Raw genomic sequence first — 26,159 nt, forward strand, 5'->3', positions numbered from 1 at the left:
AGCACTGGATAGCAGGGTTGTCCAAATGAAACACATGCAGGCACACTTCAACAATGTCCCTTTAATAGCAGGGTAGCAGGGTTGCCCAAATGAAACACAAGCAGGCACACTTCAACAATGTCCCTTGAAGAGCAGGATAGCAGGGTTGCCCAAATGAAACACATCCAGGCACACTTCAACAATGTCCCTTGAAGAACAGGGTAGCGGGGTTGCCCAAATGAAACACAAGCAGGCACACTTCAACAATGTCCCTTGAAGAGCAGGGTAGCGGGGTTGCCCAAATGAAACACATGCAGACACACTTCAACAATGTCCCTTGAAGAGCAGGGTAGCGGGGTTGCCCAAATGAAACACAAGCAGGCACACTTCAACAACGTCCGTTGAAGAGCAGGGTAGCAGGGTTGTCCAAATGAAACACATGCAGGCACACTTCAACAATGTCCGAGGAAGCACTGGATAGCAGGGTTGCCCAAATGAAACACAAGCAGGCACACTTCAACAATGTCCCTTGAAGCACTGGATAGCAGGGTTGTCCAAATGAAACACAAGCAGGCACACTTCAACAATGTCCCTTGAAGCATTGGATAGCAGGGTTGCCCAAGTGAAACACATGCAGACACACTTCAACAATGTCCCTTTAATAGCAGGGTAGCTGGGTTGCCCAAATGAAACACAAGCAGGCACACTTCAACAACGTCCTTTGAAGAACAGGGTAGCAGGGTTGCCCAAATGAAACACAAGCAGGCACACTTCAACAATGTCCCTTGAAGCACACTTGTGACTTTTGATTTGAAATAATTCACTGGTGAACAGGACATGCAGGAAGATATTTACAAAATATAAATAATAATCAGTTTTCGAACGAGGATTGGCCATGATGGGCAGTCCTCAGATTCTTGAGGTTTTATCCGAAGTATTTTAATCTAGCTACACCCTAACCTTTTTATTTTTAGCACTGGGGTAATGACAAGGACCTCTTGACGTTCATCATGTTCATGCCTAATCGTGAACACTGATAATGATAAGCCATCTGCAGAGAGCAAGATTCTACACATATTAATTATGACATATTACCATGATTTGATCAGAGAGCATTCAAACTACATTTTCAGCTGTTTGGTTTCCTTAGAATAGATCTGAACATTAATTTTTGGTATGATAATGACAGAAAGCTAGATGGGAAGGCAATTCTGGTTCACTTGAAGCAAGCGCTTTGCTGGGTTTGATGGCATCCCTAAGAACACATGGGATGCTGAGATATATTTTGTTCAAATCGGAAAAGAACTTGATTAGCCTGTGGATGCAAATGTATTGGGAATAGTCCCTAGGAGGGAAACAAACCATGCACCTTCTGTGAGGTCAGACACCTGTACCACATGACTTAAGAGGTTAACCATGTTGAACCCATCACAAGCTGACAAGGTATGGATGTCAGGCAAATGTAGAGCTGACCAGTGATTGGTCTAGGCTACAGAATAGTGAATCAGTATTCAAGGCAATATTTTGTTCATTCTATGTTTAACACAGAGCGCATATCAGTAAAGTAGCTCCAACAAAGTTGCATGAACGTGGTTACCATTGATTTTCCATTGACAGTTTCATCCTGGTGGTCTGTTGCATCACATCTCATCACATTCCGTCTCACATGGCACAGTTGGAGTGGTCTCTGGTAGGTCACATCTCATCACATTCCGTCTCACATGGCACAGTTGGGACGGTCTCTGGTAGGTCACATCTCATCACATTCCGTCTCAATTGGCACAGTTGGAGTGGTCTCTGGTATGTCACATCTCATCACATTCCGTCTCACATGGCACAGCTGGGACGGTCTCTGGTATGTCACATCTCATCACATTCCGTCTCACATGGCGGAGTTTGAGTGGTCTCTGGTATGTCACATCTCATCACATTCAGTCTCACATGGCACAGCTGGGGTGGTCTCTGGTATATCACATCTCATCACATTCTGTCTCACATGGCACAGTTGGGACGGTCTCTGGTATGTCACATCTCATCACATTCAGTCACAGTTGGGGGGGTCTCTGATATGTCACATCTCATCACATTCAGTCACAGATGTGATGGTCTCTGGTATGTCACATCTCATCACATTCAGTCACAGTTGGGTTGGTCTCTGGTATGTCACATCTCATCACAATCAGTCACATTTGGGGGGGTCTCTGGTATGTCACATCTCATCACATTCCGTCTCACATGGCACAGCTGGGACGGTCTCTGGTATATCACATCTCATCACATTCTGTCTCACATGGCACAGTTGGGACGGTCTCTGGTATGTCACATCTCATCACATTCAGTCACAGTTGGGTGAGTCTCTGATATGTCACATCTCATCACATTCAGTCACAGATGTGATGGTCTCTGGTATGTCACATCTCATCACATTCAGTCACAGTTGGGTTGGTCTCTGGTATGTCACATCTCATCACATTCAGTCACAGCTGGAGTGGTCTCTGGTATGTCACATCTCATCACATTCAGTCACAGATGTGATGGTCTCTGGTATGTCACATCTCATCACATTCAGTCACAGTTGGGTTGGTCTCTGGTATGTCACATCTCATCACAATCAGTCATATTAGGGGGGGTCTCTGGTATGTCACATCTCATCACATTCAGTCACAGTTGGAGTGGTCTCTGGTATGTCACATCTCATCACATTCAGTCACAGTTGGAGTGGTCTCTGGTATGTCACATCTCATCACAATCAGTCACAGTTGGGGGGTCTCTGGTATGTCACATCTCATCACATTCAGTCACAGTTGGAGTGGTCTCTGGTATGTCACATCTCATCACATTCAGTCACAGTTGGGGGGGGGTCTCTGGTATGTCACATCTCATCACATTCAGTCACAGTTGGGGGGGTCTCTGGTATGTCACATCTCATCACAATCAGTCACAGCTGGAGTGGTCTCTGGTATGTCACATCTCATCACATTCAGTCACAGCTGGAGTGGTCTCTGGTATGTCACATCTCATCACAATCAGTCACAGCTGGAGTGGTCTATGGTATATAGTATATAATGTCTCATCACCTTCACCAGTCTCACACTTGCCACGGTTTCTAACATTAGCCACAGTTACAGACCATGCTAACATTAACTACAGTAACTGACATTAACTACAGTAACTGACATTAACTACAGTAACTGACATTAACTACAGTAACAGACATTAACGACAGTAACTGACATTAACTACAATAACTGACATTAACTACAGTAACTGACATTAACTACAGTAACAGACATTAACGACAGTAACTGACATTAACGACAGTAACTGACATTAACTACAGTAACTGACATTAACTACAGTAACTGACATTAACTACAGTAACTGACATTAACTACAGTAACTGACATTAACTACAGTAACTGACATTAACTACAGTAACTGACATTAACGACAGTAACTGACATTAACTATAGTTACTAACTGGTAAAGGTTCCAGAAATAATCATGAGTGATTACTTTTGTTCTTCTGATGTTAAACACTCATATTATAAAATTTATACAGAAACAAACAGTTTACACATGGAGTAAATCCATACTAGGAGCATGACAATGTTTGGTGGAAGAGCTTGATGCAGTTGGTTACAGGTGACCTACAACATGCTACAATATATCATGTACAATTCCATCATGTCCAACCACAAAGAGTAAATTATTCATCTGAGAAAACACAGAAACATCCCACATCATAAAAACCAGTTGTGCAAGAGACTGAAAAAATGTTGTTTTAAAAGCTTGTAAATAATCAAGTCTTGGTCTGGAACCTTGTGGTTGATAGCATACCAACTTCCCAGACAGTGACACTGCTGGGGTTTGTTGACATATACAATCAGCCGAGTCACACACTATGACTACATGATCCTAAATAAAACAAGTCAAACATTATGACTACATGATCCCAAGTCAAACATTATGACTACATGATCCCAAGTCAAACATTATGGCTACATGATCCCAAGTCAAACATTATGACTACATGATTCCAAGTCAAACATTATGACTACATGATCCCAAGTCAAACATTATGACTACATGATTCCAAGTCAAACATTATGACTACATGATCCCATGTCAAACATTATTATTACATGATCCAAAGTCATACATTATGACTACATGATCCAAAGTCAAACATTATTACTACACTCTTCTTTTGTGACTACCATGATTACAAACTATCACCATAACCACGTAAGATTACCGTGTATTTTCTCATAAACTAAGCCGGAAATAGCAATCAGCTGTGCACACGTTTCCTCCCAATCTACCGGTGATTCAGTTAAAACGTACCCAGTGATACCACTTTAAAGAAATTTGATGCACTGGTCGGAAGAAATTGTATCTGAAATTATTATTTTATCAGGAATAATATATTCTGATATTCCAATATTGTGTCATTTTAGTTGCAGCTTCCACCATATATACTTAAAATTATAAGAACCAAAAGCATAACACTTTGGTACAGATGGTATGCAGGATATTTTTTTATGTATGGAACGATTTTGACCAGTCACCATAGGGACTTCCCGCGCTACATGTATTTTGATTGCGAAAATGTTATGTTGACATTTAATAGTCAAATTGCCTCAAATATGACAATTAGCGAGTCATGGTACGGCATTTATGATATGTGTATCCATTCTCTTGCAACTAAAGTTCGTTTCAAGGTGTCAATAGCGGTAATCTGACCGTGGTTGCTGTAAATAACGGTGAGTTGTGCGATCTACCGATCACTTCGCATACGATTTCGCCGAAATTATTGTAAACATTATTGAATGGAATTTTGAATATAATTTAAAAAATATATTGCAAACATTAGTCCAGATAAACAATGAACATTTTTTTTATTACCAGATATTATATAAATAGGATCAAATTGCATACTTCTTTTCGGATTTGTTGACTGGTATTTCCGGTGTTACGTGAACGCGGTGATCAGCTGATAATGTTTTCTGAAACATCGCTTCATTGGAAAACTTGAGCTCATTGAAAATGTTAGTAAATTTTGGGAGCCATGCTTTACCGCACGCTATAACCGAGTTAGCGCTATATCGAAGGGCGCAATAACGAGGGAACACTGTATCGTGTTGATACACCCAAATATTCCTAAGGCCTTTTGTCACCAGCAAGTTGTCTGAATTTATCATATCCATCAATTACGTACAATTGATGTACAAAAATAAAATTTGAAAAAAATCATTGAAGATAAGCATTGGCATGATCAATGGCCTGCACATTCCTGCTAATCGACATATGTTCATGTCTACAAGCATTTGTTCTGCAATTGCTACAAGGTCATAGTGACCTGATATAATGGTCACCACGCACACATGGCACACCATGCCAAAGACTCATGGAACTTCCTTAATTCACAACTAATTTCAGAATCTAGTCTATTACAATGCAATCTGATATGCATTGACATGAGCATGAGAATGCAGCAATATTTCTTAAATATTTGGGTTTTCCTGCACTCCTTGAGAGCTGTTCTTCACTTGATATAAAATCATCCATTATTCATATCAATTATCATTCCCATGACTGCTTCCTTTGAGTGACTTTGACAGGAAACAGACACATAAACAAATCGGACAGTCAACATGGTCAATAACTAAGACACCTGTATTTCCATGGTGTAGTTCCAGAATTGTTTGTTTATGGTTCAACAAACTTGATTAAATCAAAAGTGAACTGAGAAAAACAGTGGTCAACTGGTAATACTGTCATCCCCTTGCTGCATGATATGCTGCTGATATCCATGTCTAGGAGAAACACTGTGTAAGAAAGTCAGAGTGAGTTGGGCGTAATGCCACTTTGACATCACAGTGTGTCAGCTTGATGTCCAAAGGTGACGCAGGTCACTCAGACATTTACTACTTTGGTTAAACCCACAAGCACAACAATGGTCAGAGCTCCAGATAAGTTTTTGGTGTTGTGGATATTTTACCCATGCATTTTAAAATCATTGGGTATCAGTAATTCTATTCAAATTTCTGTAACCCACTAGTTTTTACACATGTGGGTATTTAAGTTAAATATTTAACAACACTATTCATCTAGTCCCTGCAAACTGGTGTCATGTGGGTTAGAGAGCTTTATTGGACTCACAAATACCACGATGCTTCCACAAGAACGTGTGGTGGCAAATGATCATGATGTAACTGTCATCATGGAGTTTGGCAAGGTTGACGGAATGCCCGTTTATAATTTCAAAATAAGTTGCTGATTTGCTAATTGAATACGCAGTGTTACTTCACAATATTATGATGATACGCACAAGTTTTATTTTTGTAGCGTATCTGGAATGTTCGTTGCGAATTTGATACGCTTGGATTTTATTTTACTGCGTATTTCTGCATTTCTGATGCGTATTTTACGCAGATACGCAGCTTATCTGGAGCTCTGAATGGTGCTGACAAACCAAGAAACACAACCAGAGTGAAAAATATACCTAAATATGCTCAAATACCTCCATCATTGTCTATGTTACCAGTGAAATAGGAAGGATATAAAACCAGAAAATATGATGACATTGTTGATATCCATTTTGCCATTACAGTAAGTGCTACTGCACAAAAATAAAAATATGTGTCTTTTAAGGAAACTTCATGCCCAGAATATTTGCAATGTGATCAACATGATCAAGGCAAAACATTTTCCAGGAAGGACCGAATCAAAGACATCACCAAGCACACACCGAGTACATTATCTGAGGTGCACAGAAACAGTCACTTGTTTTGTGGCTATTACGAGATGATAACTTTTGGTGATGATAAATGGACTTATGATAACCATAAAACACAATTCACCGTCATACAAAATGGAAGAATGTTGTTCCTGAAATTAATCAGAGATGTAAAAAATGTTACATGTACTTACCACCATTTCTACTGCTATTTTGGCTTGGTTGTCTACAGGTATGTTTCTCTAGGAGAGGAGGACAGCACTTTCTCTACCAGTTCTTCCTCTTTGGTGCTTTTGACACTGGAGGTGCGAGAGATTGGAAGAGATTCGGAACAGCTCACAGTCTCCCCATTCTGATTCGGCAGGGGGGTTTCTAAGGGGGATTTCTCGGGGGTTGAGGGGCTGGGTATGTTACTGCTCCCACTAGAAGACAGAACAATGTCTATTCCACACTTTCCACTGGCACCAGTATCTTCAATATTAATAGTTAAGAATTCCTCTTCTTCGTTGTTTATATCACAAGGATCAACTGAAGGTTTATTTGCATAGGGGGCAGGTTTGCTGCTATCACTCTCTGTAGAATTGTCCTTATTGTTTCCAGCTCTGAGTGGGTTAGTTTGGCAGTTATCACTTTCGGCAAGGTTTGAGTCTATGGTATCAGGAAATGTTGCCCAGTTCTCGTGGTCAGGGGACTGGATATAAACAAGCGTAGGTGTCCCTGGCACTCCGTCAAATTCTTTCTTTAGTTTTGTCGCAGGTGCAAGTTTTGGGGACGATGAAGGGGAAATAGTTGGTGGAATCAACACTCTTCGAGGGGAGTCTGGTACTTTTCCGTCTTCGGTAATTAACAAAGCAGATCGAGTGTGACTAAATAGAAGTTCCTCATTAAATTCAAAACAGGAATCTTCTTCTGAGCTACTTTTCACCCTCTGACACTTTCTAGGACTTCTGGGTTTCACACAAAATTCATCTGGTGGCAAGGTGATTTTCAGTTTTTCGGCAACACTGGGTGAATTAGGAGATTTCTCTGGGGAACTTAGTACAACATATTCTTCGAGAGTAACCACATTTATTGGTGTAGTGCTTCTAGGTCTGGCAATTGGAGAAGTTTTGACTTGCAATCGCTGTAGGCGTTTCTCATATGCCTTTCTTTTGGAAGGTGATGTTATTGTTGTTGGGTCAATTATTTCAGGAGAGAGAGTAACAGGGCTTGAACGTGGGCTGTTAGTAATATTTGTTCTCACCTGCAGTGGTCTCCTTGTTTTCACTGGTCTCACACAACGTACATCCGATTCTGAATCAGAACTTGAAGATGACAATGATGATGTCCGTGATAACTTAGGTACTGAAGGAGGCTCAATCTTGGTAACTGGTTGGGAAGTAGGCTGAACCCTCCCCACTTCAATACTCTGACCTTCAACGGGCTTCCTTGTCCCAACAATAATGGCTTTCTCTTTCAAATCTCTTGATGGAATATGACTTATATAGACATAATTTTCAAACCCTTCTTCATTCTCTCTATCACGATAAACTGCATCTGAATTCACTGGGGGAACATTCCTTCCTGGTGAATATACCTGATCTCTTTCTACTTGCCCACCACTCTTGATCTTATTTCCATCTCTACCAAGGGCATTTCTTAGTGAATTAGATTCCTTTGCCTGAACTTGTTGCTTAGACTTATCTGACTGTGACTGTGCACAAGGATGACATGCCTGTGTGCTATTGTGAGAAGGAACTTGGCTTACAGCAGTGGCTAGACTATGTGGCTGTTCAGGCCTTTGAATTTTCAAGGAAGAACAAATAGCAGCCTTCGGAAGCTCATCACCCAAGTCAATAGTGTCAAATGTAGCCAAAGGGGCCTTAACTGGATGATCTCTTGGGAACTGTCGAATTTCAGAAGATTTTTGCATAGCAAATCATTTGTACCAGTAAAACAATAAAACTAAAATAAAACAGCTGTGTCTTTTGTTCTAAACAGAATGTTCCGTTAGTGTCATGACTGACAAACCTGTGTGCTTATAAGCCTACTCAGCTTACTGCTCCAAACGAATCTTCACATTGGGATTCCCCTCCGTTGCACTTCAAGGAACCATGATGTCATCGGGCCACCAGTTCCAAATGTGATAAATTATCCTTACACCTAACTATAACCAAGTAATATTCTTGGTGAATAAACCGCCACGGTTCGTTCGTTTGTAAAAGGCAAACAATTAAACGGTGTATTTCCCATCCACCGAAACCTTTTCCATGTCCTCAAAGAAATCGAAAGATACCGTCTGCTGCTCAGTAAACCCCCATCGAAGAAGGATCAATGATTCAATCTTATGGGAACTGGCTGAATTCTGTTAGGACGAGAGTTAAGCAATGAAACAGGCGAGCACAGTCATACTAGACCAAATATCGATCGATACTTCGGAGCCTGTTTCTTCTTACAGCGCCATTTCTGTTTACGGAAGTGACGCGCTTGACATTCGTTGACTTTGAGACATAGTTTCGAATAAACTTAATGATAAGTAAAGCTATCCAACAATCGTAAGGACTGTCTTCGTATTCAAAGAGTGTCTACCATTTTCGTTACAACTACTGCTTGCATAATCGATGGGAGACATCGTTACAACATATTGATACCACATTTCTCAATAACATATCTTCCCACAAATATGTTTTTGATAAAATACTTGACTTTATTTCCTTCAGGGGCAAAATGGGCCAAAATTATGTTATTCTTGTGTTAATTTTTTTTTATATTTCAACAAACATAATGTGAACCTGGAACATCACAGGTAAAATGAAATGTGTCAATTTAAAATCAACAGATAAAATCGAAAGAAACATCTTAGGTCAAATAGATATAATTACCTCGTTGAAATCTGGACTTTGATCATATTTGCAGATTCAATTATTGTCATGATTTATCAAACATATGATGTTTAAGATGTTATAGCCTGTTCCTCATTTCATGTCACAAAATATCAGGCCTAGCAGATTTATTATCTTGCTTTAACAGATGAGCCCATCCTACACATGTGGTAAAGTAAACAAAAATAAATAAATAAGAAAAATATGATAATAAATATGTTTTCTTAGACACTTTTTTTAATTGTTTGTTTGGGGGAATTAATCTCAAAATAATCCTGATAACATTTATAAATTGAAATACAGAACAAGAACATTCATAAAACAATCAATTAAATTGGTCTGTCATTGTATAAGATAATAAAATTTACCATGTCAACAACATCTTTTTACAAATACTTGTTTTAGAATTATAACAATTGTGTATAGGAACAAATAAAGTTTTATTTATCAAACAACTTTTAATGAATGATTAACAACATTAATCAATATGACACAAATGATGTGTATGTGAACAACATACATTGTCATTTCATGAAGTCACGACCTGGATTTGCTGTAAAGGTAATTCCTTTATAATGAAGCTTTGTTTCAATTATTTTCCCTGACCAGGAATGACAGAAAAGGCTTTTTTCATTCCAGGTATCCCTGCTTTTTTCCGTTGAGTTGAAGTAATGCTAAAAATAATTCAGAAAAAAAACTGAAACCACCCTACTAAGATAAATAATAAATGTTACTTACTGACAACATTTGTTGTGTTTCCCATATAAAAATAATGATAAGTAAATGCGGTAATAATAAATATTATTCAACAGATACATATATGTCAAACCAATGTGTTTCTTCTTGTTTCATTGAGTCTGCTGAAAAAAATCAAAATTAAGAAAGAAAGAACGATACATCGGGTTTTTTATTGAAAATATTCTTATCAGGACCATGATTTTGTTATACCGTAGGAAGCGCCCAGCGCACTCTCAAAATTAGAAATAGAGGCCTCTTATTAGAATATTATTTTTGTGAAAAACAACAGAGTTGAAAGATCGTAAATTTCGTTGTTTGTGCTGACAGCCTGAAATGTTTATATACGACAGATATATTTTTTCCAGAATTTAATTGCTCATAATTAAGGGTGCATATAACAAACGTATTATGCACGAATATATAGTCTTGTGTACATTTATCAATCAGATGGGGTACTAATTGGGATTGTTCACTACCCAATATATTACCAAATATCGCCGTGGGCGCCTATTAGACCCGGGCGCTTACTAGTACGCCGAATATAGAATTTATGTTATAACAAAAAAATAATTATGTTTCAAGTGGTTAATTCAAGAAAATAAATCTCAAATCAACCCTAATTTTTTATATATATTTATTTCACACCTGCGTCTTTCCATGTTAACCAAGAAAACCTCTAAGACAAGAAACAATACTGGTATGGCCTCACATTTGAAGTGCGATACATTGACTATAACCGTAACAATTTCTTTAAATTGACATAGGAAGCCCTAAGAAAAGCTAAAGAGAAGTATAGAAGAGGCGCAAACTTCCAATGAATAGAATATCAAATGATGTCAGTAAAGAATGTCAAATAAAAATTTGATAGATAACAAATATGTACATTTGAAAAAGAACACAAACATAGCTATCTGGTACTTTTAATAATACCGTAAAACACTTGAACAATGTAAATTAAATGACAAAATGTCCTGTTAATTTAGCCTCATAATAATGTTTTTTATCAAGATTTCCACCAAACTGACGTATTCTTACAAAACACGTATCGGTTGATAGTTGCAAAGAATATAGTATATAGAATGTAAACAAATAGCTTGTAAACAAATCGACAAATCGGATCATAGGTAACCGGGAAAATGTTCCGATTATATTTCAATGGGCTTTTCAGGAAAAGGGATGAATTACAATTTTAAAATCTAGATCAAATTTAACCTCACTAGTTACAAAAGATATATTTCATCAACCGTGCCAAAGAAATTTACAACATTTAAAGAATATTTCACTTAGAACGACCGGCTTTGTCCTGATTTTAAGGCACGCCGTATCCAATGTAAACTGAATGGTCGTGAGAGGGTATTATCAGAGGCCTATTGACAGCGGCCCGTCTTTGTTGGCGCGGGAGCGTAAAGGATTATACTGTGAGAGTTTTAAAAGGTAAGTTAAATTATTTTCTTTACTTTTTTTTAAACTGAACGTGACATTTTGACAAAACGGGCACCTGCCTGGTACTGATATGGTCGAACTGAGGTTTCAAATCACTGTTTCATGATTTTATTCCGAACTTCTGTCAGTATATGTTGACTTTTCCAACAACATTATGAGATTCATGGACATTATTACCCTGAAAAGAGGTCTTTTGATACTATTGATATTGAAATATCGCGGGATTTGCACACTTATGTACCTCTATAGAAAACCCGCAGAGGTTTAACGATAGACACGTTTGATATATCTGACCTATTGAATGAGAGCTGTCATGTCAGTTTATGGAGAAGAGAACATGTTGTGAACATACTTTCTGGTACTTTGACTTGAATAGACTCCATGTTATCTCTCTGTACAATTAGCTTATGTTATATCCAGCCTTGGTATTTATAATCCATTAGAACCATGTTGACATGGCAAGAAAATTTGGAAAATAGTGTAAAGACTTCTAAAGTATTTAATGGAATAATAGTTTAACATTTTGTTTCAATTTTACATCTTTTGATTATTGCTGAAACATTTTTTCTTTTGCATTTTCACAGTACAAATGTTATGACGCATAATGCTGTTAAAACTTTATTATTGAATTTAGAGACCAAAGTATATTTAATGGTTTGCTGAAATCTTAGCCATATAGCAGTTAAAAATTTTGTAAGTGTTGATTGATTATTTAGAAATATATTTGTCAGTGTAAAATCCCTTACAATACGGGGGCATGGGTGGCCCAGTCATCTAAGGCGCTGCGATTCTCTGTGCAGAGTTGCATCCCTTGGGCATGCCAGAAACCTAGGATTGTGGGTTCGAATCCCGGTTCGCTCGATTATGTTTCTAGGTTTGTCAGCACCATACCCGTGCTTGTGGGTTTCACCGAAGTGGTAAACGTCAGAGTACTGCATTACTTTCAGCTTTCCTCCCACATTAAGCTGACACACCGCGATGTAACTGGAATATTGTTAGAAGCAGCGTTAAACCCAACTCACTCAATCATCTTACAATACATTGTTATATTCAACGATTATCTCGTTAGTGAATGGTGCCAATCACTGGTTGGTTATTCACATGAACAGTAGTTAATTACAACCAGGATTATAATGTGGTTCATTAAGACGTTTTTGAAGTATTACCCTTGTTATGTAATTTTAATTACTATTTTATTCAAGCATGGTTCAAGGTACTTGGCCCTGTTTATTCAGACCCTCCATTCATGGCTGACAGCAGGCACAACATACCACAATGCTTGGTGACCACCCTGTACAAACTCATGCACCAGTGATTTCAGTTGTTGTTGTATCCTTATCAAGATCGGGGTCTTGTTTATTGGGATTATATCAGGTAACAGACTGCTTCATTTCATAGTTCATTGATTTTCACATGTGAGAATAAATAATCATTCTGTCTTTATCATTCAGCCATTTGGTATTTGTATGTTTTAAGAGGATAAAGGGAACAGGCTCACTGGACCATTAACGTTTTTGTTTTAGACTTGGTATGTTGATATTTTGGGAGGACAGCATTTCAGGCGTTATGTCAAAGTGTCAAATTCCACCTGATTTTTCAACATCTTTCTTGGCAAGGACTTTGCCTTTGATGTTTAAAATTGGATGATGCTGTGTGAATAGAGGTCGGTGATTTAGTGATGCAAAAACAAAAAGTAATTAATTTGTTGTTGAATAATACTTTCTTCTGCCACTGTAATTCAGTTTTCAGCTGTTTGCATTATTTGTAATTGTTATAAATGAATGGGGATCCTTGAGGTTTAATCCCTATTTGCTTCTTTAATATTAGAAAGTAGGGTCATCCAACAATTTCAACGTTTTACATTACGACAAGACTTTCATCCCTGATTTTAAACACTGGCATTATCAGTTATTTCAAGTGGAATAATAACTCTTATAAATATCCTTTTAGTTAATCATTGTACAGCTGACTTGACATTCTCAAGTGCCGGATGTAAATAATAACGTAGCTGTACATAATAACGTAGCTGTAGTTACAAAAGATAATCCAGTAATTAAACACTTACAGAACAATAACTATCTTTAATGTCACTTATGTAATGTAATATATGCAAAATACATTGTAATTTGTATATGTATCATGTTTGGGAGAGGCATTCAGATTAGCAAAATTTGCTTGTTTGCCAATCCATCCAACTTATGGAAATAAATATGTTTATATGACATTCTGAAGTATGACATTTGTCAAGTACAAGTAAGAGCTAGTCCACTGACAGCTTGAATCACAACTGGACATAATGCAACGGAGAAAAGAAAAAAATCAGTCCCAGTTTTCTATTCAGTCCTTTAAGTACACTCACCATGCTCACAGCGGACACATATTTCAATTGCTTCTACATATTGAATAGCCATTATAACAGTTATAGCACAGGTGGAACTGTTGTCTGTCAACCAGTAAACAGTGTCAGCGCCACCATGTATGGGTATGTATTGCTTGGTAGGACTTGCTGAAAGTAAATAAGGCAAAACCTATTCAAATGTTTGAAATTAAGTTTGAAATTAAGGGGTTCTTGACACAATCCTAAGTTAAGAATTTAAGATTTAGGGGCTCTCTTGATTCAAATACCATACTCTAAGGACCACAGGACCCTCTTAATTTCAAAACCTGATTTCATAATGTCAGACTTAGGCAGAAATTAAATACATCATGAAATAGGATAAGGGTTTTGTGGGGATGAATGTTTAAATTTTTCAAGTACAGTAGACTTTGAAATATTGTGAGGAAATTTATGGAACATTTGTATTTTGTTATTTCTATCTTTTGCAAATGGTGGACAGATGATCTACATTACTGTGTCTAGAAATGGTGATAAAGACCAAATTTTGACCCAGAGTTTTATGCCATGTGCTTGTTATGCCAACATCTCTTCAGAAAATCAGCTTAGATCATAGACTGGCTCATGTTCAAATACTAGAAACATGACCACTGAAGTTATGTTATAGGTCCAAAACATGAAAATATGGAAGAGCACAATGTTTAATTATGAACAATGTAACAAATGTTATATTTGGGATAACACTTTCTTAGTAAAGATTCTAGTTCTGTTCTGGGTTGGGTTTTGAATTTACACTTGTCAGAGGGGTACACAAAGTACGTGATCTAGACTACCAGTTGTTGGACTTTCATTTTCGTGGAAGCCTCAGTGGCTGAGTGGGTTAGATCGCTGACTTTGTGTGCTGGTGATTAGGTGCCTCAGTCTGTCAGTGTGGGTTGGAATCCCGGATGGGACTCAACCCCAAAAGTACTAGAATCTGTACTCTACTAAGAAAGTTTTATCCCAAATATTTCATTTGTCACATTTGACCACTTACTAAATTGCGTTGTGCATTCACATTTGATAATGATTTTTTGAATTTGCAGAGTCCATATCATACACCATCCTTTGGGTATATTATCATGCTGATGAGACTATCAATCTTTAAAATGAAACTGTTCATATCTCTTGGGTACAACTGAGTCAACGCATCACTTCATTTTTAGCCTGAAACTGGGGAAATGTATAATGTCAATGTTTTGTAGGTTGGCTTGTAGCATTTGGTTTGTCTGAGTTTGTATGAGAGACCAGGATCTTATAATTCTTAATTCATTTGGCAAAACATTATGTGATTCAAAACAATAAATAGTTTCCTTAGGGTGCAGAATTATATGGAAAAGTATTCACTGCTGTCCGAGAAGGGTTTGCTTTGTATATTTAGTGTTTGCACTAACAAGAGGTCACATTGTGCATCAGTCATTTTGAGACATAACAGTTGTTTTCCTGTGTATTTTGCAGATGTATCTTTTTATTTTCATATAATTGAAGACTGAATAAGGAAATGAAGAAATGAAATAATATTTTATACAAATTACAAATACGATTGAGTCCTGATTGGTCCTTGGATCGAGCCCAGTTAGTCAAAATTTGAAAATTAAGAAATGATGACTGATTAAAGGAGGCGCTATGCTCAGTCCAATTGCCAGTCCCAGGAAATTTGATGCTTGTCATTCAAACCCACTTTGTCTTCTAGTCAAATTCAGCAGCTACCAATTATCCTGATTAAAAAGAAACAAGGTCCAATTTTCACGCAGTGTCTACATATAATTATAAATTGCAATATTAGGAAATGGGATCTAGAGTATTGTCCGAGAAGTTGCAATCTGGAGGTTAGCCATAGCAGTTAACAACAGAGTGGGTTTACTTTCATGGGAAATGTAATTCCTTATTACCGTATTCGACGTAATAAGTGCCGACTGGGATATTTGCTAATATATTGGCTAGTGAACAATCCTAATTAGCACCCCTTCCGATTGATTAATGTTCACAAGACTTTTTTATTCGCGTATAATACGCACTTGTGTGTTATAATCGCCCTTTATTATGGGCAATCAAATTCTTGAAAAATATATTTGTCGTATATAAACATTTCAGGCTGTCAGCATAAACCAGGAAATTTATCTTTCACCAAAATAATATGGTAATAAGAGCCCTATACTTCTAATTTTGAGACCGCCCTGGGCACTTATTACGTCGGATACGGTATAATACTGTATCCTTTGTGATTTATAGGTGCAGGATCAGATTTCCAAGCGTTTTAAGTTGTTTTGTGTGAGGTCTATCTGATTCACCCCTGATGTTGCCCTGTGCCAATATATTGGGCGTCAACAAAAGGCTGTGTCAAGGGTTGACATGATTGGTGGAGTGTGTCAATGAATAAGGCACTTTTCTGGATTGTCTTTCAACATGCTTTGTATGTGAGCGTGTATGAGAACCAAATGTCAAATATGCAAAAAAATAAAATGGGTTATATTGGATAAGATTACTGGGAATGCATGGATTTAAGCACAGAGCCTTATAACTAGATCCATCACCTCATTAGACTGAATAATTCCTCCAAATATTAAGGTGGGGCTTTAAATACCGAAAATATGTAAACACTACTAAGAGACTTTATTTTATTCTATTTTCATGAATCAAGTCTTTTTAAATTTTCAAAAAAATTTCAAAACTACAAGTCGCTAATGTTCACATTTCTTTCGGACGATGCACACATTCCTTCTGACTCGTATATATTTGAATAAAGATAAAACAGTCAACTTCAGCGTACGCATGATCTGTTCGTTTGATACAGGTATCTAAATATTTTTGGCCAGGGCTGGGGTAAAACAATTCCAAATCAGACATTTTGTTCCCAACTCAGCCAGCCGCACATTTCAGCCACCATTTTTGTTGGATTGTATGAAAAGCATTGGGTACAATAAATTGTGTCATGGTGCATGTATCATGTGAAGATGGGGGTAGAGTAGGTCTTCAGCAACCCATGCTGGCCTTAAAAGGCGACTTTGCTTGTCGTAAGAGGCGACTAACGGGATCGAGTGGTCAGACTGGCTGACTGGGTTGATGCATGTCATCGTATCCCAATTGCGTGGATTGATGCTCATGATGTCGATAACTGGATTGTCTGGTCCAGACATGATTATTTACAGATCACCGTCATATAGCTGGAATATTGCTGAGTGAGGTGTAAAACAACAAACAAATCAGTCACTAGTGTGCCTGGCCCTGATTTGATTAGGAATGACCTGATATACCGTATTCGATGTAATAAGCGCCCTGCTCTAATAAGCACCCACAGCGATATTTGCAAATATATTGGCTAGTGAACAATCCAAATTAGCACCCCTTCCTATTGATCAATGTACTCCAGACTTATTTATTCGTGTATAATACGCACTCGTGTGTTACATGGGCGATTAAATTCTGTAAAATATATCTGTCGTGTATAATACACACAGACTTTTCTTTTGTATCATTTCAGGCTGTCAGCATCAACCATGAAATTTACAATCTTTCAACTCGTTTTTTTTCTCACCAAAATTATATTCTAATAAGAGCCCCCTATTTCTAATTTTGAGAGCGCCCTGCGCACTTATTGCGTCAAATACAGTAGCTGGAATATTGCTGACTGAAGTACTACAAATTGGTCATGTAACTGATTCCATGAATTTAAAAAATGACTTGACAACAAGCACTGTTGCTGCAATGTAAAAATAATCTATCTTGATTTAAGATTTAATTCCTGAGAGGTCTTTGAGTTGTTTATCGATCAGTTATACACTCTGCTTGTCCTAATGAGATCTCCATGATAGAAAGATGACAAATTGCCGCACAGAGCACTAAAACACTCAAGCACACAAATCTGATTGCGGCTTTACTACTCCATGATAGCTGAATAAACAGAAGAGGTCACTGAAAGGTCTTGAAATGTCACAAAGGTCGACCAGAGATTGATGCGTTACTCTGGGTTTCCCAGCAGTGGGTTAGACAGCAGTTTACCTGATATGAGCGACAGTAGATTTAGAAGATTTTTCTTGGAGTATGTTATCGAGGGGAAGTGGTTGAGAGACGAGAGACTTGTTTATCTATTGTTGTTTGTGTCATTCAGCATTGTCATTTGTGTTGTGCAAAAGGGATGCAAAATATTCAATGTTGGTGGATTCTTGAAACAAATTGACAATCAAATGCCAAGAACACGAACAAGACTAAATAACAAGTTAGAACAATAACATTGTTTATTAGATACAGTCTAAAGCCACTAGTCTGAAGCCAGAGTACATGGTACATTTAATCTAGCTTAACCTCATAGTAGTTGTTTGAATTGGTTGCATCAAAAAGTGAAACTTTGGAATGCGTTAATACCCATGGACATGCAGAGCCAGAACTGAATTTATTATGAGGAGAAAAAGTATTATGGTCAGGATTATGGTTTGGGGTTCCTCAGTGATTAGAAATAAAAAAATTGTTATGTGGCCTTAATCCAACAAAATATTATTTATTTGCTTGGCAGAAAATGCAGTCCCACAGATTGCACATGTGTTATATTTGGGTTTCAGTTCTGTCAAAATTATTTTTGTCCGGTGCAAATATGTACCTACACTGACTGATCTCAGAGACAAACAGCCAAATTCAATGGTCCACTGCATGGAGTTAAATTCCAGGCTACAAGATAAAGGCATGTCTCCAGTTAAATATTGACAAGAGCAGGTTTACTAGAGACATGTGTCACAAATACTAGTTGTCAAGATAACAGTTGTACCATAAACTGACGAAGATGGTTATAAACATGACAGGTGTTAATGATAGAGCACATTACACGGGGTGTTTGAAGTTCGTTTTAACACTGAAGATCACTGAATGATTCATGTAATGATTTATAACTGGCAGTAAGTTTGTTGGTTTGGGGTTATTGGTTTAGGCTAGATTGAGCTATTAAATTGAGCTGTACCTAAGATTAGGGATATGAAACTAAGTCAGAGAGAGTGTCAGTGCGTATTACCATATACCATTAGGCTGAAAATGTCATGATCATAAAACTGATTGGAAAAATGTTATACACTTGATGTGGAATGTCCAAGTTGTGGTAATATAAACAGACTTTGTATGACAAGTTAAAATAATGGTCAGCAACAGTTTGTAATCTGAATGATGTGCAGATAATTAAAATAGATTGTGAAAGGAAATATATTGTTCATGTTCCAGGATACATGCATGAAGTATATGTAATTAATAACAAACTCATTGTGACTGAAACTAGCGAATACAATGCATACCATCGACAGGACCATTGGCATTTACAATTCCTTTTGATATAATAGAATTGGGCAAACAATTGCAATACAGTAAACTACGTTTATAACAAACAAGCTTATAATGAACTGACCGATATAACAAACTTATTTTTTAGTCCAAGCCATTTGCTGTGTATATGCTTGTAACCAACTACGGTTATTACAAACTAAAATTAGTGGTCCCTTTGAGTTCATTATAAACGTAGTTAAATGTGCATTGATAGTTTGATATATATATTGTTACATTCCTCATCTCATTGTTTGAGGTTATCAGTAACCCGTGAAGATTCCCTTGTAGAATAGGTCTTCAGCAACTCATGCTTTCCGTAAAAGGCGACTATGCTCGTCGTAAAAGGCGACTAACAGGATTGGGTGGTCAGGCTCGCTGACTTGGTTGATGCATGTCATCGATCCCAATTGCGTGGATCGATGCTCATGATAATAATCACTGGATTGTCTGGTCAATGATGTTATCAGTGTGGTTTGTATGTGTATCATCAGCCTCTGAATGTTTTATTCTTCATGTTTCAGATAGTTGAGTAATGTGTGAAACTGTAAAAATCAAAGATGTCAGCAACAAAAGTAAGCTCACCTAAAAGGGAATCAACAAAGAGCAAATCAAAGACAAGTTCGCGACCTTCATCCAGGGGCAGTAACTCTAAACATCTTGATGATCTCAACAAGGAGACCTCACAACTCAGGGAACAAGTGACAATACTTCAAACAGAAAATGAACAGATAAAAGATAAATTGAGAACTCTGACTCTACGTTTAGTCGAAGCAGGGAGACAGAGTGGAAATGAAATGGATTTTGATGCCAACTGTGACATTTTAGAAATTCCAATGATTGAATTATTGGCTGTGATTGCAGAGCTGAATAGGAATGGAGTGAAGACGAGGTCACATAAATCAAAAGATTTTGATGAAAACCGGTTAGAAGAGCTGGAAACTCGAGTGACTTTGTTAAATACAGAACTTGCAAAACTGTTCAAACTAAAGCTGAAAGTAGAGAATGGTTTGCAGGACCTTGGCCGGTGTCAAGATGATGGGGAACTCAGGAAGAAGGCCAAGTACCTGTGGTACGAGTCATGTGAGTAGCCGCTTAACCAGCTTTTAATTAAAAATGGATTTTACAATTTGCCATGATGATTAGATGTTAGCCCAGAGGATTGCATTATCTTGAATTAAATTTCTTGAAAACTGTGACAATAAACCAAGGATATATACTCACCAAAAAAAGAAAGGCGAACACCATACATGTGTGTTAATATAAGAAGAATTATTCATATTCAAGAAATATTTGATCAGTTCGATGCACAACCGAACGTACTGGTATGTTCTGTGAACTGATGCTCATGAACACATCACATGTGACGTCATAGGTCTATGACTCAAGATGCGTCATTTGTATAGTGCAGGATTAGTGTATAAAGTTTGGAAATCACGTGCAGCATATTGTGATAAGAATAAAGACACTGTGGTAACATTTAAGTGATAGTTAGTTTTGGCATTAAGTACACATTGGAAATTCTTCTTAACGTACATACTTCTTTATATGTTTCTATGGTTCGCATTTCTTTTGGCAATTAGTATATAATACATCAATGTGCAGATTTATTACAGTACATTTTGTCCTCAACGTTATGTGTGGTCACAATCTCTCCAAACCAGTGTAGCAGGCCAGACATTCCTGGGGATACCTTGGACCATGTTTGAGGCTGGTTTATGAGAAGTACCCTATTATATCCTAGTCTTTTGAGAACTTGTTCTATTGAAATTGGGGAGGAATTTGGTCGAGGTTTCTTCCTTCTTCCACAATCTTGTTTTAATAAAGTATCTCCCCCTATTTCATCCCACCTTGCAGAGAAGAACCAGTTGTGATTCTGGGTATAAATATAGGTCTCCAGCATCTTATGTTGGTGGTTAAGCTTGGTGACTGAATGCCATTGTATCCCAGTTTTGTGATGCTCATGCTTAAGAGTAGACAAAATATAACTCATTCCGCCCTTATTAGTCTGTCATACAGACCCTGAAACAAATATATCCAATACAGCCTATGAAAGTCTATGATGTTTGGCAAGTCTAGATTACCGGTACTGCAGTATGAGAAAACGAAGAAAGTCTCTGGGCTCCTTTTTATTATATTTTATAACTATAACTTAACAGCTGTTTTTTTCTGTAAAGTATGTACATTTCTGAGACTAGATGTTAGTTTACACCCTTATATATGAATGAGTTCGGTTGGGTGGCTGGGGAGGTTTCAGTCTAGGCTCTTGCAGCCTCAGCCATATTCTTACTAAACCGTGCCCAGGTGAAATCTACATTTTCCTTATACCTGATGGATGTTACTAATTGTACAGAGATGCAAGCACAGAAATACATGCAGGAGGTGGTTCAACTGGAGGGTACTGACTGGCCTATGAAGGGAAATTTGGCCTGCTGCACAGATTGTTAAATACTTTTTTGCACATAACAACAGTAAATAAACAAGTCTGACAGAGGGAACATAGAAGTATTATATGAGGCAAATTATTAATATTTAGTATATATACCTATGTAAAACCAGTTCAAAAGAGAAACAGTCACAGAGAAATATTTTCTTTGAATGTGCAGAATTACTGCACATTCTTCAAGTTTGTCTATTTTCCAAAGGACTCAAACCGCTGCTTTATTTTACAGACTTGTCACAGCAAAATAAATTTGCTCAATTGACTCAAGTTTTGGTGGATATACCCCTATGACATCATGTAAAAGTCCACAACAAAAGCTTTCACTATTACCCAATTCCTTCTATGTGTGGCTCAGAGCTTATCAATCGACCCTCCTAACAATCTGGCAACAGAAAATATCAAACTCTTTTAAATCCATCAATGTCTTCCTCCTTATCCTCACTTTTGGAAAAGAAATCTGAAGAACAAATAATCAGTTTCTTTTGGCCTGATCTCATTACTGACATGCTCTTATTAGATGTCACAACAGTAAACATGATCTGTAAGTTGATCAACTTTGTTTTATTGGTATTGCAGGTGGCACACAAGTGTTTGTTGCCCCGAAGATAGAAGTGGAGGACACCCCATCAATCCAGCCAGTGACTGCGGCATCTGATCCCTCGCCAGCTCCCACCCCCACCAGCTGCCCAGTGTCTGCTCACAGTAACCTCCCCCTTGCAGTCAGAATCAACCTGGAGAGGGTACACATAGCTACCGTGAGTTACCTCCCTTGATTCTACTTAGTTGAGATTTTTTGTGTGGTTGAGTGAGTTTATGCTGATTCGTTGGAATTAAATGCTGAAATTACTTGCACTGGATTAATTTACATGGTTTTCTTATCAATGTTAATGAAATCTTGAAACTTTTCAACATTTACTTTCTTTGCTGTGTTTTGAAGGCAAGTAAGAAATATGACTTGCACCTGGCAAGACATAACAGAATATAACTGCATTTAGATTATGATTCTCGGTAAATATCATATTTAGCTGTAGAAATTTATTTTGGATAAATAAAATGAACTTATATTTGTTAAAATTTAATTGCCAAGGCGGTTAATTTAATTTGAAATGAATGTGTTGTTTTCTTGAAGCCTTCCTGTAAGCTGCCTGGCGATACTCACATCAACAACATGCACAAGGGGCTACTTCAACTCGTCATTCAGGACCTCAGTCTGTATAAGGGCAATGGTGAGTAGGAGGCCAGTAGAGGGGATACCGTGATGGGACTCGTAGAGCTGACTGTTAGGAGCAGTTTTGTTTGTTTGTTGGTTGCTTTTTTCCCAGGTAGATGACGTCAGTCTGTAAATAATCTAATCTGGACCAGACAATAAAGTAGTGACATCATGAACATCGATCAGCGCAATTCGGATAGAATGACATTAGGGCTGGGACGCGTTTACTACCCGGGTACCAACCCCGCTATTACCTGACCCTACCCGGCTACCCGCTGTAGGTCCTAAGAGATAGGTACAAAATGTCCGATTGGGAAACATTTGACCGTACTCTTGTCAAAATGTATTTAGTTTCACGTATAAACCGATCTGGTCATGCATACACTGAAGTTTTATATTAATTCAAACATATATAGTCAGATGGAATTTGTGCATAGCCAGAAAGAAATGTGAACATTTGTCAACATATAGTGTAACCATAGAGTTCTAGATCATTTTTGCCATTAAACAATGTAATCACGTGACTAACCACGGGTCCGGGTAGTCCAACCCGGGTCTTACTCAGTACCCCCCCGACCTGAGTTACCCAGCCCAGCCCATAATGACATGCATCAAGCAGATCAGCAAACCTGACCACTCAGTCCCAGTAGTGGAGGTGACTGTTAGACTAGTAGAACTAAGGGGTGGGATTAGTCCAAATTAACAACCCGGGTACCCATCCCGCGTAGCTGCTGTAGGTCTCCAAGAGATGTGTACAAAGTGTCCAATTGGGAATTGTTTGACCATAAATCTGGCAAAAAGTATTTAGGTACACTACAAAATGGTCATGCATACAATAGTTGACTGAAGCTTTATCTTTATTCTAACATATGAATGTCAGAAGGAATGCTTGCATAGTCGGAATGAAATGCTAACGTTTGTGACATGTAGTGTAACCATGGAGTTCTAGATCATTTCTGTCATTAAGCAGTATATCATGTGAGTAACCACGGGTCCGGGTAGTTCTTTGGGTACCCATGTACTACTCAGTACCCACTTGACCCGAGTACCTGAGGTACTCGTCCCAGCTCTAGTAGACATGACTGTTAGATGTACCAGTAGTAGCAGTATCTGTTTGGACTAGTAGAGGATACTATTGAAACTTGTAGCGGTGACTGTAAGACTAGTATAGATGATAATAAGGACTAGTAGAGGTGTTTATTGCAGTGAATATGGCACGATTGACAAATGCAATTCATTGACAGTTAGATCTGTTTTACACATCTAAGAGCAATGGATAGCTACAATGAGAGAAGCCCATCTTTCTGTTTGCCTTGCTGAGAAGGTGCTTTGATATTACTAAAACTATGTTGATGAGTGTGTGCCAGAAATGGTCTAAGGGAGACAATTCTACCATATCAGAATATTACCTCCTCTTTGCAGACATCCCAAACATTATTATTGCATGAGATGTAGCTTTGACCAGGACACTTGATCAAAGGTGGGAATGTTCCATCAATTTCATACTGTTCAATGTTTGCATCACAGTAACACACCTGAAACATTACATCAATGAGATTAGGGATATACAACACCAGTCATCATTTCCTTACATGCTTCATCATTACATTCAGTTGAAAATAATATTCCAACATTTCTGAAATTAATTGTTATTGACCAAAAAGAAGTAAGTCAAACACTGTTGTGTCAAAGGTGAAGGACCCACATAAATATTTCACATTATACAAGGTTCAACACAACTGAAAATGATAAATAAAGAAGGAATACGCAGGACCAAACTTTTACTTCGAGACAAACGAAAGTTCGACACAACAGTGTTTGACTGTATTACAGAATACAATAGTTTTTTTCTGCGACCACAATAAGCTGCCAGAACACGTTTGTTGCTGGATGGCCTGAACAGGATAAAGCAATGTGCAAGGAAATATGAATGTATTCATTCCTTCTGTCAGTGGAAGCTATTTACCGTATTCGACGTAATAATATTTCAAAGTTAGAAATAGGGGGCTCTTATTAGAATATTATTTTGGTGAAAAAAACAGAGTTAAAAGATAAATGTCATGGTTTATGCTGACAGCCTGAAATGTTTATGTATGACAGATATATTCTTCCAGAATTTATTTGCCCATAATTAAGGGTGCATATAACACACAAGTGTGTATTATACGCGAATAAATAAGTCTTGTGTACATTGATCAATCGGAAGGGGTGCTAATTTGGTTTGTTCACTAGCCAATATATTAGCAAATATTGCCGTGGGCGCTCATTAGAGCGGGGCGCTTATTACATCGAATACGGTAAGAACAATAACAAAGTATATTTCTCAGGAGCTGATTGGCGTCTGATGGCAGAACGTGTTGGGGTACCGACACAGCTCATCACACAGTGGAAGACCATGAAACTACCTCAGCCGATGAAGAATGTGGTGTATGTGTGGGGGGAGAGCCCGGGGGCAACAGTGCGCATGCTGCACCGCCATCTCGTCTCCCCACAGATGAAGAGTCTCATCCTAGCAAAGAGAATCAGTGATTTCTACGAGGTTGACTGATACATTCTGGGATCCAGTGTTGTTCTTACAGCACATTTACAATGAAAACAGTGATAAAAATTAACTTACACAGTGCAATTGTGAAATACTTAAATTTCCTTACCTTTTAAGCCCATCCGTAGTACCAAACATTGTACCAAGTTTAGGGTGATCAAGTGAACATTTCTATTGAGTTCATGCTAAAGAAGTATTTTGGCACATGGTTGTTAAAATTTGGTTCTTATAAGAGAACAAACTTTGGTGTTTTACTTATCAACTGGGGACTGGGGACTGGGGACTGAAAAAGTAGTTCCCAGAGGGACAAGCAAAAGTTAAGTAGTAATTAGGTCAGTTGACTGTTGTGTCGCTTCGGGCGTCGTTGAGCATTAATTCTTATCACTGTGATCATAACTTGCCCATTCTGCTGATTCCAAGTTTACCCATACCTCTCGTGCCCTACAAAGGTGGCGTGCCTTTTATTTAATAGCAATCTCATTAAAATCAGATCTAAGTTCTTGCTGCCGCTAAACAAAGATCTGAGGAC

General features: G+C 37.9%; 3 protein-coding genes across 6 annotated transcripts in view; 1 reads left to right on the forward strand and 2 right to left on the reverse strand.

Moving 5' to 3' along the window:
- The window catches only part of LOC139444200 (protein stoned-B-like), a 141,919-nt gene extending 134,917 nt beyond the window's left edge, over positions 1-7,002 (reverse strand). Inside the window, exon 1 of one of the 2 annotated variants that reach the window (XM_071225111.1) lies at positions 6,916-7,002. The gene's annotated coding sequence lies outside the window, so the exon portion shown is untranslated. The remainder of the gene's footprint in view (positions 1-6,915) is intronic. The other variant, XM_071225107.1, reaches the window with a different exon arrangement.
- On the reverse strand, positions 6,948-8,633 carry LOC139443774 (uncharacterized). Its single transcript, XM_071224691.1, has one exon. It carries the CDS (start codon positions 8,631-8,633, stop codon positions 6,948-6,950), a length of 1,686 nt encoding a protein of 561 aa, XP_071080792.1.
- A 3,033-nt stretch (positions 8,634-11,666) lies between these two features.
- LOC139443196 (uncharacterized) lies at positions 11,667-25,785 on the forward strand. 3 transcript variants are annotated; one of them, XM_071224157.1, is made up of 5 exons: positions 11,667-11,754; positions 19,960-20,518; positions 22,455-22,633; positions 23,008-23,104; positions 25,416-25,785. In XM_071224157.1, exons 2-5 carry the CDS (start codon positions 19,996-19,998, stop codon positions 25,634-25,636), a joined length of 1,020 nt encoding a protein of 339 aa, XP_071080258.1. In that variant the 5' UTR covers positions 11,667-11,754; positions 19,960-19,995; the 3' UTR covers positions 25,637-25,785. The 3 variants fall into 3 exon arrangements, with proteins under 3 accessions (XP_071080258.1, XP_071080260.1, XP_071080259.1); XM_071224159.1 differs by lacking the exon at positions 11,667-11,754 and adding an exon at positions 13,060-13,137; XM_071224158.1 differs by lacking the exon at positions 11,667-11,754 and adding an exon at positions 14,198-14,245.
- The last annotated feature ends 374 nt before the right edge of the window (positions 25,786-26,159 follow it).

The sequence above is a fragment of the Haliotis cracherodii genome, unplaced genomic scaffold (assembly GCF_022045235.1).
Source record: "Haliotis cracherodii isolate W230 unplaced genomic scaffold, xgHalCrac1.p SCAF_5, whole genome shotgun sequence".
Lineage (NCBI taxonomy): Eukaryota > Metazoa > Mollusca > Gastropoda > Lepetellida > Haliotidae > Haliotis > Haliotis cracherodii.

Coding starts and splice junctions, on each gene's coding strand:
- LOC139443774 (XM_071224691.1), bottom strand. CDS start 8,633: ATGCAAAAATCTTCTGAAATTCGACAGTTCCCAAGAGATCATCCAGTT.
- LOC139443196 (XM_071224157.1), top strand. CDS start 19,996: ATGTCAGCAACAAAAGTAAGCTCACCTAAAAGGGAATCAACAAAGAGC. Junction 20,519..22,454: donor GTACCTGTGGTACGAGTCAT/GTGAGTAGCCGC, acceptor TTGGTATTGCAG/GTGGCACACAAGTGTTTGTT. Junction 22,634..23,007: donor AGAGGGTACACATAGCTACC/GTGAGTTACCTC, acceptor GTTTTCTTGAAG/CCTTCCTGTAAGCTGCCTGG.